General features: G+C 44.7%; 1 protein-coding gene across 2 annotated transcripts in view; it reads left to right on the top strand.

Moving 5' to 3' along the window:
• Positions 1 to 20,311, top strand: part of LOC138283889 (tetratricopeptide repeat protein 24-like) — a 304,911-nt gene that overhangs the window by 108,194 nt on the left and 176,406 nt on the right. For both annotated transcript variants that reach the window (XM_069222092.1, XM_069222094.1), the window contains exon 6: positions 16,104 to 16,217. In XM_069222092.1, the coding sequence (XP_069078193.1) occupies positions 16,104 to 16,217 (114 nt within the window). The remainder of the gene's footprint in view (positions 1 to 16,103; positions 16,218 to 20,311) is intronic.

Below are 20,311 nucleotides of genomic sequence, written 5' to 3'. Positions count from 1 at the left end.
TTGAACCCATGCACTCCTGCGAAATACAGTTCCTAACCTGGAAGGTGGCATTTCTCATCGCCATTACTTCCCTAAGAAGAGTAAGCGAGATTCAGGCGTTTACAATACAGGAACCTTTTATACAACTACACAAAAATAAAGTCGTCCTAAGGACCAATCCTAAATTTTTGCCAAAGGTTATTTCACCGTTCCATCTAAATCAAACAGTGGAACTACCAGTGTTCTTTCCACAGCCAGATACCGTAGCTGAAAGGGCACTACATACATTAGATGTCAAAAGAGCATTGATGTATTACATTGACAGAACAAAAAACATCAGAAAGACTAAACAACTCTTTATTGCCTTTCAAAAACCTCACGCAGGAAACCCAATTTCAAAACAAGGTATAGCCAGATGGATAGTTAAATGCATCCAAATCTGCTACCTTAAAGCTAAACGACAGCTGCCCATTACACCAAGGGCACACTCAACCAGAAAGAAAGGTGCTACCATGGCCTTTCTAGGAAACATCCCAATGCAAGAAATATGTAAGGCAGCCACATGGTCTACGCCTCACACATTCACCAAGCACTACTGTGTAGACGTGTTATCCGCACAACAAGCCACAGTAGGTCAAGCCGTATTAAGGACATTATTTCAGACTACTTCCACTCCTACAGGCTGATCCACCGCTTTTGGGGAAATAACTGCTTACTAGTCTATGCAGAACATGCGTATCTACAGCGACAGATGCCATCGAACTGAAAATGTCACTTACCCAGTGTACATCTGTTCGTGGCATCAGTCGCAGTAGATTCGCATGTGCCCACCCGCCTCCCCGGGAGCCTGTAGCAGTTTGGAAGTTACCTCCAATTATTTATATATGTATCATCTCAACCTTAAATAGGTGCATACTTAGTCACTCCATTGCATGGGCACTATTACTACAATTCAACTCCTACCTCACCCTCTGCGGGGAAAAACAATCGAAGATGGAGTCGACGCCCATGCGCAATGGAGACAAAAGGAGGAGTCACTCGGTCCCGTGACTCGAAAGACTTCTTCGAAGAAAAACAACTTGTAACACTCCGGCCCAACACCAGATGGCGAGCTATTGCAGAACATGCGAATCTACTGCGACTGATGCCACGAACAGATGTACACTGGGTAAGTGACATTTTCATTCCTAACTTATTTGGTGAGAAGTTGGGACTGCTTAGCAAAAGGACATAGAATTAGAATGGGGAATTTGGAAAAGATTGTAAGGCAGTGGGCAGTTGCTGACTGTGATCTGCCAGGGTTGGATGTATATATCTTGATGGCAATAAAGGACTTATAAAGGAGAAAACGGAACAGCGTCTTTTTACATACATGCACACACACATACATACATACGTAATCTCAGTAGAGATTCCAATGGGTTTTCATCTATCAGTCCTGAGTTGACAGTCGATATATCCATCTTTGCTGTTTCTCTTTTTCTGGATTTTTGTGGTTGGACTCTAACTGTTCGGTCACCATCCACATCGGTCATCAACTTTGTGTCCTGTTTTTATGAACTGATTAGACATTTTGGCTGTACTCCATCCACATAATAAATTACTGCAATGTGTGCAGATCCACATCTTTAAATTTCTCATTGCCATGACAACATACCTAAGAAGGCATGGACGGGTAATCATGTAAATAACATATCTCGAGTTACAATTTGTATCTCTTTTTAATGTCCATTTATTCTTCAAGCCAAGGTCTATTCTCATATTTACAGCTGTTAGTTTACACACACTGCAATGGCTGCAGGGGCAATGGTCAACTATTCTTAGTAGATTCCACATTGAGAGTATTTTATTAGTTGTAAGTTATCATTGTCTTATTCTCATGTGTACTAATAGTCCCTTAGGCTAATGCTTCTCTTGTGCAATGACAGTGTTTTTTCCAGTGCAAGCGTACCAGTGTTCAGAATATGCCAATTTTTGTTAATTATATTTTTACGCACTTTCAAGACTATGTTATACATTGTTACACAGATAAATCTTTTGTCCCATTTGCTTCTGGTTATATTCTCAAATAAGCCCTCCCTGTAGTAATTGTTTGCTCTTTTTTTTATTTTAGAGTATTTTTTTCCGGTTAACCTTTCTCTGTCTTTTCTGTTTTTTGAAATTCTCTAGCCTGTTGCAATTACGCCTTGGCCGCAAACATTTGCCCATAAGGCCAATGGATGAAAATTGTCATATTTAAGCAGATTGCTTTTATCAGTGGGCTTTTCATAGATTTCGTCCACAGAGTCCCTTGGTCCATTATGATTTTCACATTCAAGAATACCAGCTCTCTGTTGCTATTAGTGTGTCTGAATCTCAGATTCGTGTCATGGGAATTTACTCATGGAAAAACAACAGGGTGAACGACTCTTGGTTTCCTTCCCAGATAATCAAGGATTCGTCAATATATGTTCTCCATGTTTTTTATCTGGGAAAAAAGAGTTTGGTCTCACCAAGAATAATCTTATGTTCAGTGCTGTATACTTACATTCATGCCAGGCTAGGGGCAAAGGTGCTGACTGTTGATGTTTCATAGATCTGTAGGTATAGTGTGCCCTTAAACACAAATAATTTGTTTGGTAGTGCCAGCTTCTAACATTCTAAAATGAAGTGCCTTGGGGTAGAGTACTCCCAGTTCTCGGAAAAGTTCTCAAAAAAGAGGAGTCCCTGTAAAACTGTGATAGTGTCTTATTGGGGTAGAATTGTATACAATCTCTCTACATCAAGGCTTATTAATAGATTTTTTTGTGGATCTAAAATTACATCTTTAAGCACGACAAGGAGATCGATTGGATATTTCAAACATGTTGGGGTCCTTTGCACTATATGGCGGGGGAAAAAATCATGAAAGCTTGACAGGGGTTTCAAACCTTACCCAGTCCCTGGGAAGGAATAGGAGTAGCGGGTCAGGGAATTTGGATACACCAAAATTCTGCTTCATTTTTCAATATCCAATCCCCAGTATCCACCTCCTCAACCAAATCCCTATTCTCCTTTAAGTTAACATTAGATCTGAGTTCAGAATTATATCATTTGTTCTGTCACTCAATAGATGTAGATCTTCTTTTCTCTATTCTGTGGTTATCTGAACCACTATGTTTCCCCACTTGTTATCTGACATGATAATGATCTTGACATCTGATTTTAAAACAACCAGTGCTTTTCTCTCTTCCCTCCACATATTGTGAAAAGTATTTATCTTATGTGGGTCTATAGCCTCAATTTCTTTAGTAATTACGGTTAAAAACTAAGGGCCTGATATAGATCTTGGCAGTCGCACTGCCAAGCCGTGTCAGCTGCGGACCCGAGAAGACCATCAAGTCGACAGTGTTTCAACCTCAGTATTTAGATGTTACTGCTCTGCGAGAGGAGGACTGGTGGTTCGCTGTGGGAAGAAGGACACTGCGGGACCCAATGGATAGCAGACACTGGCAGTGGCGGTGGAATAGAGGTTAGTGACACAAACACACTGTCCCTTTGCCATAGTGTCCCTCTGCACTACACACAGCACACAACATACACAAAATTATCCATTGCCATTCCACCACAACATGACATGTGATTGCCGCAAACACACATTGATGAAAATCAACAACACAACATACATTCACCATTGACACACTGCACCCACACACGACCCAAACACAACAACCAACACAATTACTCACTCAGCTACACAAACACACGCACAAACAAGCACACCTACACACATTACAAAAACAACAACCAAACAATAACACTCACCTGGATGTTGCACGCAGCAATGCAACATAACATACAACACACAACACAACATACACAACAACATCACATCCATATACATATGCAGGTGGCACATATACTGACACACCCACAGCACCCACTCCAGCTCCCTCCCCTTCATCCAGCCAATCAAATTGCATACACACACTTGTCCTGACTCACACACACAACTCACAGCACAACATGACAGGTCTCCTGGCCATGTATACACTGGGCCACAGTTGACAGGTGTGAATGTTCCAGCATTGTGGTGCCAGCATTCATTTGACAGTGAATACCGTCACCATAATGACAGTTCCTTATGTGTACCAGTGTGTCCCTATCTGTGTCTGACCCACCCGTGTCCCCGACATTTGCCAGTCACAGTAACTTTTAAAAATTTACTTTGACATGTATATGCCTGCAGTGGTCCCGACCAACGTACCCTGGCAATGTGGTGTCTATCCCTACGAGTCCAGTGACAGGAGGGTTATGTTTTTTCTGGTGGTTGGTGACAGCAGTGACAGCAGGTGTTATCTAGCCATGCCCAGTCAAAGATTAGGGGAGATTGGGAAAAAAGAGTTTTCACCCCTTCCCCCAATTTGCCAACTTAGAAATGGAGTTTGGACTGCAACATTTTTCTTAGTGGTAGGGCACATCCAAATCTGCACAGTGGGAAAGATATCTGGGTGCCCACTGGCATCCCCTTTTTCCCCTTCGTCCATCGGGTGGTATTTCTTGGCGAAGACTGCAGTTCAAATGTAGGCTTTCCTCTACGAAACCACCATTATTTAAATAAGGCAGTAGGATCTTCACGGCCGTGGATGAGTTTCCAGTCGAAAAGTCAACAGTGGGACCATAACCGGCAACATTTAAATCAGGCCCTATGATTTTTTACAGGTACACGGGATGAGGGAGGACAAAAAGTAGACCTATTTCGTAGACCTGTCTTGTTTTGCTGTGACAGTTTCTATTTTGGCAAAGAAAGCTATAAGTTTGATTCTTTGCAGAGGAGCTTGAATTTGTCTGGGGGAGAGTGGGTGCATACCCAAGCTCCTTATTTAGAACTATCAACTCTATTACCTTTAATTCCCTTTTTGTTAGATTGACCACTAGTTTGTGCTTGGTCTCGATGTGGTGTCCTTGGTCATAATTCTTGTATACATTCTCTGTTGACTGTCTTCCCATTGTACCTGTGTATCTTTTTTTATTTTTTCCTCTTTGGTGTCCCTGGCCTCTCCTTAAAAAAAGAGGTCTGTGGCTGTAAGGGTGGGTTTATATTGATTTATCTACACACAATACTGTTGTATTGGAGTAGTAGCGGAGGTTGAGAGAAGTGCGAGGGGAGTAAATTATGTACGTGTTCCAGGGTTATTTCCAGGGTCTATCTCTTTGGCATCCTCCTTGTTCACCTTCTTGATGTTCCCCACTACTCCAGTTCTCAGAGTCTGAAGAACCTCTTTCAGTACATTTATAAACTGACCTATTCCAGCTCTTGTTTTTTTGGTATGGTAGTATGTTGTATTCTGGGATTTAATATGGGTACACTTTTTGTGTGAGAATTGTTTTATATTCTTTTGACATTTCTGTATTTTTTATTGTGTCAGAAATTCTTGAAATTCCTTCACTTCTTGGTTAATCTTCTCTAATCACTTTTTGTTGTCTTGATGTGAACAATGTTTTTTAGTTGGTTTTCACTCATTCATATTCTTATAGTTAGAACATATGAATATTTTTTGCTGTTTGGATTATTAGTATGAACCAGTCCCAAGTGCAATGCCACGCTATTAGTGACCAATATTTTCTGAATGACGGATCAGCTAGAGGCCCCTTAGGGCAGAATTTGATCTTGAATATTTCATCAAGATAACTCCATGAAGTAGGGTTTTTAATCTATATGTCTTTCAGTGTACTGAAAGAATCGTAGTCCTCAGTCTGAGCTATTGTTTGGGTGATGTTAAAGTCACTGAGGAGATATGGACCAGAAGTCCACTCCCTCTTCGGTATGCGTCAGTCATATGTTTTCTGCCATTGTAGTAGCAGTCATTTTTTTGGTTTAGAACATTGGAGAGTTTGTTAGTGTTCAAAAGGACCTACTTTCAAGTCCTTTGTTAATATCACTGTCCTGCACCGGATTATTCACAGAGTCTTGAAAAAGTGAATTGCTGGTAAATCTGACTCTATATTTGCTCGCACATCCACACGTTGCTGATACTCTGTAATCAAAATGAGGGAGTGAGAAGTGTTAAGGAAGGCCACTTGGACTTCCAAAGTTCATTTAACTAATCGGAGGACCTCCTGTCAGTGATTCTTCTGTCTCTCTTGCTCCTTTGTCTGCTACCTCTCAAGTGGATTCAGATAGGAAAAAACTTCATTTAAAAGCTGACAGCTGCCAAAGCACTGTGTCCTAAGTGCTCAAGAGCCACACCCAACGTGAAGGTCCAACACAATATGTGGGTTGGATCACTGTAGTCATCGTCACAGAAGATCGGTACTTTAAGGTGGGTGTGTTGAAAAGGAGCTTGGCCAAAGAAGAGGAGCTTGGCCAAAGAAGTGTAACTAGTAATCCTTTCCAAGAGGTGTGGCTTGAAACATAAAACTAAAATCACGTGCTTTACCCAAAGGCTGGTATTTGGGTGCCAATCTGTAAGTTTTATGTTATTATATCTATTAGACCTGACAGCCTCAGGGTGGTCACCCCTAACCTTTTGCCTGCCTCCCTCCACTTTTGAGATACTGGTATTGCTGGTTTTTAGACTCTGCGCACTTTACCACTGCTAACCAGTGCCAAAGTGCATATGCTCTCTCCCTTTAAACAAGGTAACATTGGATCACACCCAATTGGCCTATTTAATTTACTTATAAGTCCCTAGTAGAGTGCACAATATGTGCCCAGGGCCAGTAGAGTAAAAGCTACTAGTGGGCCTGCATCACTGGTTGTTCCACCCACTTCAGTAGCCCCTTACCATTGTCTCAGGCCTGCCATTGCAAGGCCTGTGTGTGCAGATTATTGGAAAATGGGTTATTGGTAGGGCAGGTAGGTACCTACACCTAGCAACAAGCCACAAACCTCCACAAAAGTACAGTTAGGTCTCAGTAAATTAATCCCAGCTCTACCCTTGGTAGCTTGGCATCGAGCGTCAAGGCTTAACTTAGGAGACAAAGTGTAAAGCATTCAAATATCACAAAACAGTAATTAAATAAAACACAGGAAACAGTTTAAAAATCCAAAACCAATTTATAAAAATAGCTTATATTTTTATCTTTAAAATGACACAAAAACGATTAAAATCGGTTCAGGGGAACCGGAGATATGAATTTTTAAAGTATTATTATTTTCTAGCGCTTAGAAACAAAAAGCGCCAATCGGGTCATCTGGTTGCACCAGGACCGGGGCAAAGTCAAACTTTCAGGCCGACCGCGATGGAGCCCTGCTCGGCTACAGGTCGCGGGAAGCCTCGGTTAAAAAGTTACCTTCTGACTTAGTCTTTATTTTGAAGTTTTTTCTTCACCGGGACGAACCTGCCAGTTGGATCCGACCTCCTGGAGCCCTTGTCCGGATACGCGAAGTCGGTTTCCTCGGTGGTGATTTTTACCTTCGGACTTAGTCGTTTTTTCGAGATGAAAATCCTTCGACCGGGGTAAACCTGGATCTTGATCCGACGTCCGTGGAGCCCTTCTCGGATACGATGGCTGGAAGGTCCCGGTCAACTTTTTACGTTCGGACTTAGTCTCTTTTTCGGATGTTTTTCTTTACCGGGACGAACCACGAAGTCAGGCCGGGTCGCGGTTGAGGCAAGCCGGCTAGAATTTCCGCGTCGGGTCGGTCACTTTATGGAGCTTTTTTCCAAAATTTCTCCAATCTTTTCCAAACTTCTGGGGCTTCACCCAGATGTTCTTTTAAGGTTCTTTTGGGGTCCACAGCTCACCCCAAGGGTCCAGAAGTTCTGTGATGGTCCTTGGGAAGTGCGGACTTCAACTCCCAGAGTGCACCTGGCTCATACTCCTTTTTGGCCACTGGACAGTGGTCAGCTGGTCACTTTTTCAGGAGTTGGTGCAGGGGACTCTGGATAGCAATTTTTCACCTGTAGCAAACAGGGAGTCCCTCCTTGAACCAGTGGAAGCCAGGCAAAGTCCTTCTTGTGGTGAAGCCCAAGTGTGCAGCTGGTGCAGTCTTTCTGAGTGCAGGGTCCAGGTGCAGGCCAGGGGTCCAGCAGGGCAGTCCTTCTTCTTCTTTAGTTCCTTTCTTGTTGAATTCTGGAGGGGATCTGAGGCGTGGGTGCAGGTCTGCCAGTTTTATCCTTGCTCCTGGGTGAAAAGCAGGGGGGCCCTGGTCCTCCAATCAGGGACAGGGTCGTCCCCCTGTGATGACCACTTCCTGGGAAGTGTGGCAAAAATCCATCCCAGAAGGCAACAGTCTCTAAAAATCCAAAATGGATGAATCTGATTTTTGGAGGAGAGATCTGGCTGAGCCCACCCACTGGTGTGGCTAAAAATCATAAACACACCCCTCTCCTGCCCTCTCCTAATCTAATCAAGGGGGCACCTAGCTGTCTGGGGTTGCAGGATGTGGGGGTGTTGCTGGGTGCTCCAGATGTCCTTCTCTGCCTTTGAAGACCAGTTTGGCAGCCCTCCCCCTTCCTGCCTCACCATCTGCTGAGGGGAGATTCTCTCCCCCAAGCACATTCCTTTGTGTGAAGTCAGGCCACTTCACACCTCATTAAAGTAGCCTGGCAGAAGCTGCTGCAGGCTGGCCAATCAGAGCACAGCAGCAAAAACAATGCAGAGCTGAAATTGGCAACTTTTTAGGTAAAGTCTAAACTTTTTACCTGCACTAGTTATATTAAATCCAACAACTGGAAGTTGTGGGATTTATTATAACAATCCATTTGATACCAAATTCTTGGTATGTAACACTTAAGGAGACTTTAAAATTTTAAATAAAGTCTGCCCATTCTAGCCTATGAAGGCCATTTACTTCAATGAGGGAAAAACGAATTTGGCTGTTTTTACCTCACCAGGGCTTATAAATCTATTTTTATAAAGTCCCTGCTTATAGTTACATGGCACCCAGCCCTAGGGGCACATAGGGCACACCTTAGGGGTGACTTATATGTAAAAATAAGGTAGTTTAAGACTTTGGAAGTACCTTTAATTCCAAAGTCGAATTTGCATATAACTTTAATTTAAAAGCAGCCAGCAAGGCAGGCTTGCTTTTAAAATGACACTGGGCACCTCAGCAATGCACCTAGGTGTGCACCACCTATGCTGTGGTCCCTAAACCTACATGCCCTACCATATACTAGGGACTTATAGGTAGGTTAACTTAGCCAATTATAATTAGCCTAATTTGCATATCCATTTTATACAGAGCACAGGCCCTGGGACTGGTTAGCAGTACCCAGGGCACCATCAGAGTCAGGAAAACACCAGCATAAAGTGGAAAATTGGGGCAAAAAGTTAGGGGGCCTCTGCAATCAGCCCCAGTTTCTCACACAGATCCACTGCCAATTCGACTTGGCATTTAAAAGTACTTGCCAAGCCTAAAACTCCCCTTTTTCTACATATGACACCCCTAAGGTGTGCCCTAGGTAACCCCTAGAGCAGGGTGCTGTGTAGGTAAAAGGTAGGACATGTATCTGTGTAGTTTACATGTCCTGGTAGTATAAAACTCCTTAATTCGTTTTTACACTACTGTGAGGCCTGCTCCCTTCATAGGCTAACATTGGGGCTGTCCTCATACATTGTTTGAGTGGTAGCTGCTGATCTGAAAGGTGTAGTGTTAGAAGTGGGGTTTCTGGTTGGCTAGGGTATGCACCTCAGCCAGGCACAGCCTACCCACTCTAGTCAGGGCAAGGGAGTTAAACGTCCAAGATAACCCTTGCTCACCCCCTTGGTAGCTTGGCACGAGCAGTCAGGCCTATCCCAGAGGCAATGTGTAAAGCGTTTGCACAACACACACAAAACACATGAATCAATATCCTCACCACAAAGGAAACTCAATACCAGATTATATGAAAATATACTGTATTGCACACAACGCAATTATTAGACCAAACATCACATCTCAGTACTATCCTGCTACCTTAGCAGTTGTCAGAACGTTACACATTAGATACTCTGCAAACTAGCAGTAGTCACATATAACACACAAGTTACTCAATATTCTGCAACATAGGCAGTAGTCAGGAAACACGTTATTACACCAAAACACTTGTCATAAGAATATCATAAACGCCCATAGTAGGAACATTAGAAAACATATGGCAAGTCATCAAAACATATTAGTACGTTATGCCCATAATAGGAACATGTTCATACATATATCCACACATCAAAACACAGGTAGGCAATATATGTATTCAAGTCTGTAGAAAGAACTTAGATTAGCTATATTGATCCTTTTGGAAATACCTGCTTGTCTGATCAGGCACCTCTAGTGCCTAGAAGATGAAAAATAGGGCCCCCGGCGCTCCTCTGCGCAAAACGGGGGCCTCTCTTATCCTTTGGCTGGAGGAGGGCGGCATGCACCTCCTCTCTACTGTGGACGGGCCCCTCTGGGGGCCCATAATCACAGGGGGGCCCCCTGGGCCTCAACTGGCCCTCACAAGGGGGGCCAACGTCCTTGGGATAATGTAGGGGGAGGGGGGCGCCACGCACCCCCTCTGACTTTGTAACAGGCCTCTCCAGGGGCCCTTGATCTCCTGTACTGGCCCTGCGCCGTGGGGGGTAGACCTCTACAGTTAATATTGGCCCACGAGGGGTCCACGAAGAGTCTGCGGCGCGGGCGAGTCTCCGATGAGGCTGCCCTCAGTGAAACCGAAGCCCTCCGAGGCTTCAGCAGGTGACAGAGAGGCGTCCTCCTCTTCTCCCTGCTTCCCGATGATGCTCTGACGCAAGGCAGGGCCTTCTGGTGCCCCGGGGGAGCTCTAAAGAGAGGACCTCGCCCCGGGGGCACCCATAGGACCACGCTTGCTCTGATACCACCAAGAAGGATTTTCTTTGTGCCCCGAGGGCACTAGGCAGCGCTCTTCACTCGCGCTTAGTTGAGGCAGCTTCCCCGGGCTGCGGCGGTGATTTCGGGCACCAGGACGCGATTTTACAAGCACACTTGAACCACCAATGAAGCCCAGGTCACAGCGGTGATTTTGTTATGCCACAATAAAGAAGCATTTTGTAGAGTGCCAAACACCATAAGGGGGAAGCGCTTTCAAGCACTGAAGAAATCCCCCAAGGATCAATTTCCCAGCACTCCGACCCTGGGAGCAGAGTTCCAAGAAACTGCCCGCAGGTGGAGGGGCCCAGCAACAGGCCAGCACAAGGAGGATGCAGCAAGTGGAAAGTCCTTTTCAGTGACCAGGCAGGTCACAGGTCAGCACAGCAGCAGCAGTCCATGGCGGCTCTGGTGAGTCCTTCTAGCATTTCTGTGTCCAGTTCCAAGATGATTCGAAGAGTCTCCAAATTGTGGGGAAAATTCCCCTGTACTTATACTTAGTCCTTACAATGCTTTGCAATGGTAGGGAGAGGAGGTTCCAGCCAGTTACAACTTGTTTTGGGAGTACCCCCTCTCTCCTTCAGCACATGCTCCAAACATCAGTGGGGGGTAAACTACCCTATTGTGTGAGGCCAGGGCACAGCCTTTACAAATGAAGGTGTGCCCCGCCTCTCCCTTCTCTCAGCCCAGGAAGACCATTCAGTATGCAGATGCACCTCTGTGACAGGCTGTCTAAAAAGTATGCACAAAGCCCCAACTGTCACTCTGCCCAGACGTGGATTGGAGTCAAGCTGCAAAACATCAGAGTCATAAGCACTGATAAATGTGCACTTTCTAGAAGTGATATTTCTGTCATAGTAATAAAAAATACACCTACACCAGTAAGAAGCATTTATTATAACCATCACAACCATACCAAACACGCCTACGCTACCCCTCATAAATCAGACAATACCCCTTACACATAAGGCAGGACATTTCTAATGCAATCCTATGAGAAGGCAGCACTCACAACAGTGAGACACCAAGTTAGGTTGTTTGTAACTACCAGGACAGGCCACGCAACCTGGCACATGTCCTGCCTTCTACATACATGGCACCCTGCCCATAGGGCTAGCTAGGGCGTACCTTAGGGGTAACTTACATGTGGTAAAAGGGGAGTTCTGGGCCCGGTAAGTAAATTTAGATGCCAGGTCCCTGTGGCCGAAAACTGCGCACACAGGCCCTGCGCTAGCAGGCCTGAGACAGGTTTGAAAGTCTACTTCAGTGGGTGGCGAAAGCAGCGTTGCAGGCCCACTAGTAGTATTTAATTTACAGGCCCGGGATATAGAGATACCACTGTACAAGGGACTTACAGGTAAATTAAATATGCCAATCAGGTTTAAGCCAATCATACCAACTTTAGATGGGAGAGCACCTGCACTTTAGCACTGGTCAGCAGTGATAAAGTGCTCATAGTCCTAGAGCCAACAGCGACAGGTCAGAAAAAATAGGAGGAAGGAGGCAAAAAGACTGGGGATGACCCTGCATAAGGAAAAAAGTCCAACAAGTAGGAATGTCATATTTAGTATGGCCAGAATGGTAATACAAAATCCTGCTGACTGGCGAAGTTGGATTTAATATTACTATTTTAGAAATGCCACTTTTAGAAAGTGAGCATTTCTCTGCACTTAAAATCTTTCTGTGAGTTACAAGACACGTCTGGCTGGGTTTAGTTGACAGCTCCTTGTGCATTCACTCAGACACGCCCCAAACACAGGATACTCAGCCTCACTTGCATGCATCTGCATTTTGAATGGGTCTTCCTGGGCTGGGAGGGTGGAGGGTTTGCTCTCACACACAGGACTGCCACACCCCCTACTGGGACCCTGGCAGACACGATTGAACTGAAAGGGGACCTGGTGCACTTCTAAACCACTCTTTGTAGTCTCCCCCACTTCAAAGGCACATTTGGGTATAAAAACAGGACCTCTGCCCTACCACCTCAGACTCTTCCTGGAGAAGAAACCTGAACCAGAACCTGCACCCTGACAAGAAGAACTGCCTGGCTGCCTAAAGGACTCACCTGACTGCTGTCTGAAGAGGACTGCTGCCTTGCTGTTGCCCTGCTGTCTTGCTGCTCTCTTTGCTTTGCTGCAGAAGTGCTCTCCAAGGGCTTGGATAGAGCTTGCCTCCTGTTCCCTGAAGTCTCAGGACCAAAAAGACTTCTCTCCTGTAGCTGAAATCCCTGTGCAGCGAAAATTCGACGCACCGCCTGCCAAGAACGACGCGCAGCCTGCTCGCGGTGAGACATTTACCGCACGCCGAGTCCGGAACGATGCAGCCTGAGTTTGCGACTTAAGACCGACGCAGCGCCAGTGACACAACCGGAACTTCAACCACAGCCCTACTGGATCTACGCAAGCTGACTCAGAACGACGCCGCCCGACTTCCTGAGAGAAATCGACGCAGCACCTGCCGTGCGGAAGAAAATTCCACTCATCGCCTAATGGAATCAATACAGCCACTGTGACTTCGCTCCGCAAGCCCAGGATTCCATGCATCGTCCCCGGGGCGTCTGAAAACCCAGCAACCCGAAGAGGATCCAAGTCCCCACGCCAGAAACCGAAGCAACGTCTTCCCCGTGTGGAAAATAATGACGCAAGCCTGTGTGCGAAAGGGCGAACCCTCACCTTTTTCCACGCATCTTCTCCTCTGCGGTCCCTGGCGATAATTTTTCAACGCAAACCAGGTACTTTGCCCTGCAAGAGACACTTGTTTTTAGGAGAACTTAAGGCACTTTTTATTGGTTTTACAGTAATCTTTTAACTCTAAAGACACTTGATATCACTTTCAGTGATATCCCTACATTTGCTTATTTCATCTTTAATCGTTTTGACCTGCATTTATCCAGATAAATATTATATATTTTTCTTAACACTGTGTGATGTATTTTTGTGGTGTTATATTGTGGTATTATATGATTTATTGCACAAATACTTTACACATTGCTTTCTAAGTTAAGCCTGACTGCTAAGTGCCAAGCTACCAGATGGTGGGCACTGGATAATTTGGATTGTGTGTGACTTACCCTGACTAGAGTGAGGGTCCTTGCTTGGACAGGGGGTAACCTGACTGCCAACCAAAGATCCCATTTCTAACAATATACAGACAACTAACACAATGGACATATGCCTAAAATAACCCAGGCCTTGTGGCTTTACCAATGCTTGTAAGCAGTACCAAACAAATGAGCAACAACAATAATTTTGTTGTGAATAATTAGAATGAAAATGTTTCAATTTGAACATCTGAGTCTGAATTAAACATTGTTAAGATCTCTGGAAGGGGAAGTAGCCTTCATTGTTTCATTCACTGTTGTTCGTTTTCATACCAGTTTCCGCTGCCGTCTCTCACGCCCTTAAACCCTTACTTCCTTTTTCTCCTCACATGTTTCTGAAATTCCCCATTTGCATATCTTACTCATCATCATTTTCGTCATCACAAAGTCTTGCCACTCTCTTCTTCTGTACATACTTGTACTTATCTCTTCCTCTTCATCATCCCACACACATACAACCCACCAAATCAGATTTAGTTGCTGCATTTGACGCTGTCAGTTTTGACAGCTGTGTACCTCCTTCACACACTTTCCCATAACATTACAATTACAATTGGCACATATTTGACCACTACTCTGCAGAGAGGCCAAGGATTGCATGTGCATGAAACCTGGTCATGTTTATGACCCACTGACAGAGAATGTGAGAACTTCACTCTACCTTCAGGCTCATCACCAAAACCCTTACTCATTCCCCGTCAAAAACATCCTGCCAAAACTGGACTCACCCATTCGCCATGAGGTGACTCCGTTCACATAAAGAGTCACATGTTACATCATCAAAAAAACCTACAGAAACACAACATATGGAAAACAAATACTCTTATGGAATACAAAATGAAGTAAAAATGAAATGTAAAAAGGGATTTGCATGTCCCTTGTACCTGTTATAGATTACCTGAAAGGCTTTCTATAGTCGTTATTGGGAATTATATCAGTATTTTTGCCTGTAAGCGATATGAATTTAGGGCCCGATGGGGACCTGTTTCAAAGACAAATTTTAATTCCTGCTGCATCTGAGACGTGGAAGGACCAACCTCACTTAAAGCCCAGCAGGGGGCACACTGACGTGAAGTGAGTGACAAGCAGGGGCCCAATCAGATTTGTGCTTTAAGCCCTGTCTGTGCAACACACACATCATTGTAGGTCACTCTGCCTCCCCAGGACCAGTCTGTAGCAACAGTGACTTGATGTTAATGTTGCTGAAGGCTGCCGATCTGGCTATCCCTGCCAGATAATGACCCAACTAAGAAATTAGTAGTGGGGTGTCCGACTCCATGCACCCCCTGAAGCTATCCCTGGATACAGCTTTACATTCAAAAGTGGGAACAGCACATATCTACTTAGGTAGTACATCGGTGACAGTCTGTGTGGGATCTACAGCATAATAACGACTTTCACTGCATGATATGGATGTAGAACACTAAATTTTGTTTCATCATCACCTCTGCAGGTCGGGGAAAATAAATTAATTAGAAAACTCCTTGGCCCACCTCAACTACTAGCTAAGTTACCAATCTGGAGATAACTATTCCTTTTATAGAAGACTGTACTTAATCAGTCCCTGCTATCTTTATGGTTGACGATCTGGCTAAATGAACAAGTAAACCTTATTAAGAAATACTTCAAAAGGTTAGCTCGGTAACTTTTGACCAGAACAGTCTTTTCCTCTTCATGTTCATGATGCCTTTCAAGCTAGGGCGACCTGACATGTTTATGAATTCATGCACAAGTGTTAGATGAAATGCCTATTAAGGATACACTACTCTCCTGGGACATAGGTATTTAGATCAAGAAGTGATGGAGTCATGAATTATCTATTGCTGTTTAATATTCTGTACTTAAGAAACTTATTAGAATGTTGTAGAGTGGTCTTTGTACCCTTTAGATTTATCATTCTATAAGATTCATTAAAGTACACAAAAGGAAGGGGATACAATAATTAGGTATTCAAGACATTACACACCCTTCTCTTCATTCAAACATCTAGAACAAAACTGGTGTACGGCAACACAATGTACGGGATTCCCAGTGTAAAGAAGGGAAAGAAAAGCTGACTACACCCTAGAGTTGGCCACCGACTTTCTATCAAGATCAATATTAACTCATATGATGTCTGATCTGAAACTCAGTAGCTGCGCTGTAAGGCTTTTTCTGGCGTGTGAGAAACATACCATAGATTGTAGGGCTTTCAGAATATTTAGTCAATTTCAAAGTGTTTTTAATATATTGACTTTTCTCTTTCCACAGGAGACGTGTGAAAGGAACATAGAGAGGCTCTTGAGGAAACTTACTGAGGCTATTGAGTACAAGGCAACCCATGGTCATTTTGACTCAAGTGAAGACAACAGTTCATCTGCACGTGTGAGTATAAAACATCACAGATATCATCCTCCTTATAAGTCACACTGTGATTCTCACTAACGTCATTTAATAACATCTTGAAATAATCCATTGCGCCACACCTATTCTCACAATCAGCAATTAGTAGTGCAAAAGATGGGCACATTTATTTTATTTTTTATATGTAAATTTAATGTGAGGAAAAATGTTGCACAGATCACAACACAATGGAACAAAGGACAGGCATGTGAAGAATGGTAATGGAAGAAAGTTCCGATCCCGGTATTATACAGCTGATGCTTGGAAATCTGACTTTGGGCAAAGGAGAGGTTATATGATAATTGGTGATGACCTAGGCTTTGCTGTTGTCTTTTCAGTAGCTGAGATCGTGAAAAATAGTTATGTCCTCAACAGATTAAATAGTGTCACTTTAGGTGTATTTTAGGCTATATTATGTTTAAAGATGTTAACAGGAATTATTTGGTGAATCTTAATGGATCAGTGTTTGTTGTGTGTGCTTGGTAGAGTCAGTTTCTAGAAACCTGAGTCTGACTGTTAGAAATGGGGTCTCTGGTTGGCAGTCAGTTTGCACTCTGTCCAAGCAGGGACCCTCACTCTAGCCAGGGTAAAGGAGACACACACCAGGTTAACCCCCGCTCACCCCCTTGGCAGCTTGCCAGAGTTAACCCCAGAAGTAATGTGTAAAGTATTTCTACTAACACACACAGTAATAGAGTGTAAACACTACAAAATGGGCACAATACCAGTGTAGAAAAATAGGTAATATTTATCTAAATCAAACAAGACCAAACGGACAAAAATCCAACATGCACAAGTCAAGATATGCATTTTTAAAAGAATAAGAGTCTTAGGGCCTCATTCCGACCCTGGCGGTCATGGACCGCCAGGGCTGGGGACGGAGGAAGCACCACCAACAGGCAATTCTGACCGCGGCGGTAAAGACACGGTCAGAAAAGGGCAACCGGCGGTTTCCCGCCAGTTTACCCCTGCCCCAAAGAATCCTCCATGGCGGCGCTGCTCGCAGCACCGCCGTGGGGATTCCGACCCCCTTCCCGCCATCCTGGTCCTGGCGGTAAAAACCGCCAGGAACAGGATGGCGGGAACGGGTGTCGTGGGGCCCCTGGGGGCCCCATAATGATTTTCAGTGTCTGCATAGCAGACACTGAAAATCGCGACGGGTGCCACTGCACCCGTCGCACCCCTTCAAATCCGCCGGCTCCATTCGGAGCCGGCTTCATTGTTGAAGGGGCTTTCCCGCTGGGCCGGCGGGCGGCCTTCTGGCAGTCGCCCGCCGGCCCAGCGGGAAAGTCAGAATGACCGCCGCGGAAATGACCGCGGTACGGTCTTCTGGCGGTTCCCGGAATGATCCCCTTAATCCTTAGAAAACATTGAGAATGCTGTTATTACACAATAGTACCTATTTTGTGTCAAAAATAAAGCTGCACGGGTGAGCCTTCATCGGAAAAGTCAGCAATGCGTTTATTCCTTACTCGCAAAGGAGGCCATGCGTCGTTTCCTTCTCCGGTCGGGTCGGCGATGCGTTGTTTTTCTCCCTCAAAAGAGAGCGATGTATTGATTTGTGGTCGGGCACCTCTTGTTCGGGCAGACTTTGCGCCATTCTTCACGCCCAACAATGTTGCGTTGAAATTCGGTCACACGATGTCAGAAAACTGAGCTGTGTGGGGTTTGCGTTGTTATCAGCAGCCGCTAGCGGGTGTTGCTCGTTGTTTCTCCAGCCGCGATCGGTCAATCTTCCAGCCACGATGCAGGGGGTGCGTCGATTTCAGCCACATTGCAGATGGTACACCGAAAATTTCCCTGCACGCCTGTCTTTGTGTGGATTTCAGTCCTTTTCCACCAGCTTCACATTTCAAGGCACTGGATGGGGCACCACTTGGCAGGGCAGGAGTCTCACCAGAGACTCCAGGTGCTGGCAGAGGAAGTCTTTGATGGCCCTGAGACTTCAACAAGCTCAACTCAAGCCCTTAGAGATTTTCTCAAGCAGGAATGGACAACAAAGTTCAGTCTTTGTCCCCTTTCACAGGCAGAAGCAGCAACTGCAGGATAGCCCAACAAAGCACAGTCATAGGCAGGGGCAACACTTCTCCTCAGCTCTTCTCCTTGGCAGAGGTTCCTGTTAATCCTTGAAGAAATCTGATTTTCAACGGTTTTGGGTCCAATCCTTATCCCCCTTTCTGCATTCGAAGTTGGCAAACTTCAAAGGAAATTTTCTGTTGTTCACAAGATCCTGCCTTGCCCAGGCCAGGCTCCAGTCGCACACCAAGGTGGTGGGGACTGCATTGTGAGAGGGCAGGCACAGCCCATTCAGGTGTAAGTGACCACTCCTCTCTCCACTCTAGCTCAGATGGCCCATTAGGATATGCAGGCTACTCCCTAGCTCCCTTTGTCTCACTGTCTAGATGGAATTCACACCAGCCCAACTGTCAGTCTGACCCAGACAGGGAATCCACAAACAGGCAGAGTCACAGAATGGTGTAAGCAAAAAAATGGCCACTTTCTAAAAGTGGCATTTTCAAACTGACAATTTAAAAATTAACTTCACCAAAAGATGTATTTTTAAATTGTGAGTTCAGTGACACCAACCTCCATATTTCTATCTGCTCCAAAGGGATCTGCACTTAAAAGGTATTTAAAGGCAGCCCCCATGTTAACCTATGTGAGAGATAGGCCTTGCAAAAGTAAAAGCTGAGTTTAGCACTGTTAGAACATGCAAAACACACCAATACATGTCCAACCTTTAACATACACTGCACCCTGCCCATGGGGCTACCTAGGGCCTGCCTTACGGGTGCCTTACATGTAGAATAAGGGAAGGTTTAGGCCTGGCAAGTAGGTACATTTGCCAAGTCGAACTGGCAGTGCAAGACTGCACACACAGACACTGCAGTGGAAGGTCTGAGCCATGTTTGCAGGGTTACTCAGGTGGGTGGCACAACCAGTGCTGCAGGCCCATTAGTAGCATTTGACTTACAGGCCCTGGGCACCTCTAGTGCACTTTACTAGGAACTTGCTAGAAAATCAAATATGCCAATCAGCGATAGACCAATTACACATATATAACACAGGGCAAATATTTCCCGAAGGTTTAGATACATTTATAGAAATAGCTATCTATACATTTTTTTGTAATTGTTTTGGGAGTTTTATTTATTTAATTTATTTGCGATTATATATAGCGCAGACATGGCCCGAAGGCATCAGAGCCATTTACAATAAACAGGATACAGGGTTACAGAGGGTTACATTAATAGTAGAACCCCTCTATACACCGAGTTTCCGTTTCACGTTTAGATAGGAGGGTGAGGTGGAGTGCAGCGATCTGTGTGTAATGCAAGCTATTTTGAATTGGGATCATGCTTCAATGGGAGGTTTAGCAGGGAAGGTAAAATGTGGTCAAATATTTTGAAGCCTAGGACGAAGCATGGTGCAGCATGTAGTGTTGCTGTCAGTGGGCCTAGGCGAACTTTGAGAATGCCTGAGAGAAGAGCAATTCCATAGTCTAGTCTAGAGAGAACGAGTGACTGCACCACTGCTGTGAGATGTTATTCCAGAATCAATTGTCTGATGCCCCAAAGCTGTCTAAGTTAGGGTGGTGGGCTGTTGGCCATAGCTGCTCTGTGGCTGTGAAGAATGAGACAATTATCAAGGGTTGATGCAGAGACATCTAGTGCTCGTGACAATGGCAGGGAAGCCTTCAAAGTTGGCAATTTATTCTTTAACTGGCATTTTTGCTTTTGGAGGTGAGATCAATAGAAATTCTGTTTTAGTTATGTTTAGTTTTAAATGGTGGTTGGGCATCCAGTTTTGAATCTTTAAGAATGTATTTGAAAGCAGGTCAACATCTTCAGAGGATGGGATTTTTAAGTATATCTGGGTATCGTCAGCATAGAGGTTGAAGAGAATTCAGGAATTTCTGAGAATCACACAAGAGGTCCTAGGAAGAGGTTGAGGAGAGTTGGGGAGAAGATCGAACCTTAGGGGACACCTTGGTGAATGTTGACTGGTCTTGAGAATGAGTTGCCCATTTTCACAATTTGGGAACGGTTGCATAGATAAGAGTTTAGGACAGTGCC

This window comes from Pleurodeles waltl, chromosome 3_1 (genome assembly GCF_031143425.1).
Source record: "Pleurodeles waltl isolate 20211129_DDA chromosome 3_1, aPleWal1.hap1.20221129, whole genome shotgun sequence".
Taxonomy (NCBI): domain Eukaryota; kingdom Metazoa; phylum Chordata; class Amphibia; order Caudata; family Salamandridae; genus Pleurodeles; species Pleurodeles waltl.
Note: the sequence above shows the minus strand (reverse complement) of the source record. Positions and strands in the feature narration are given on the sequence as shown.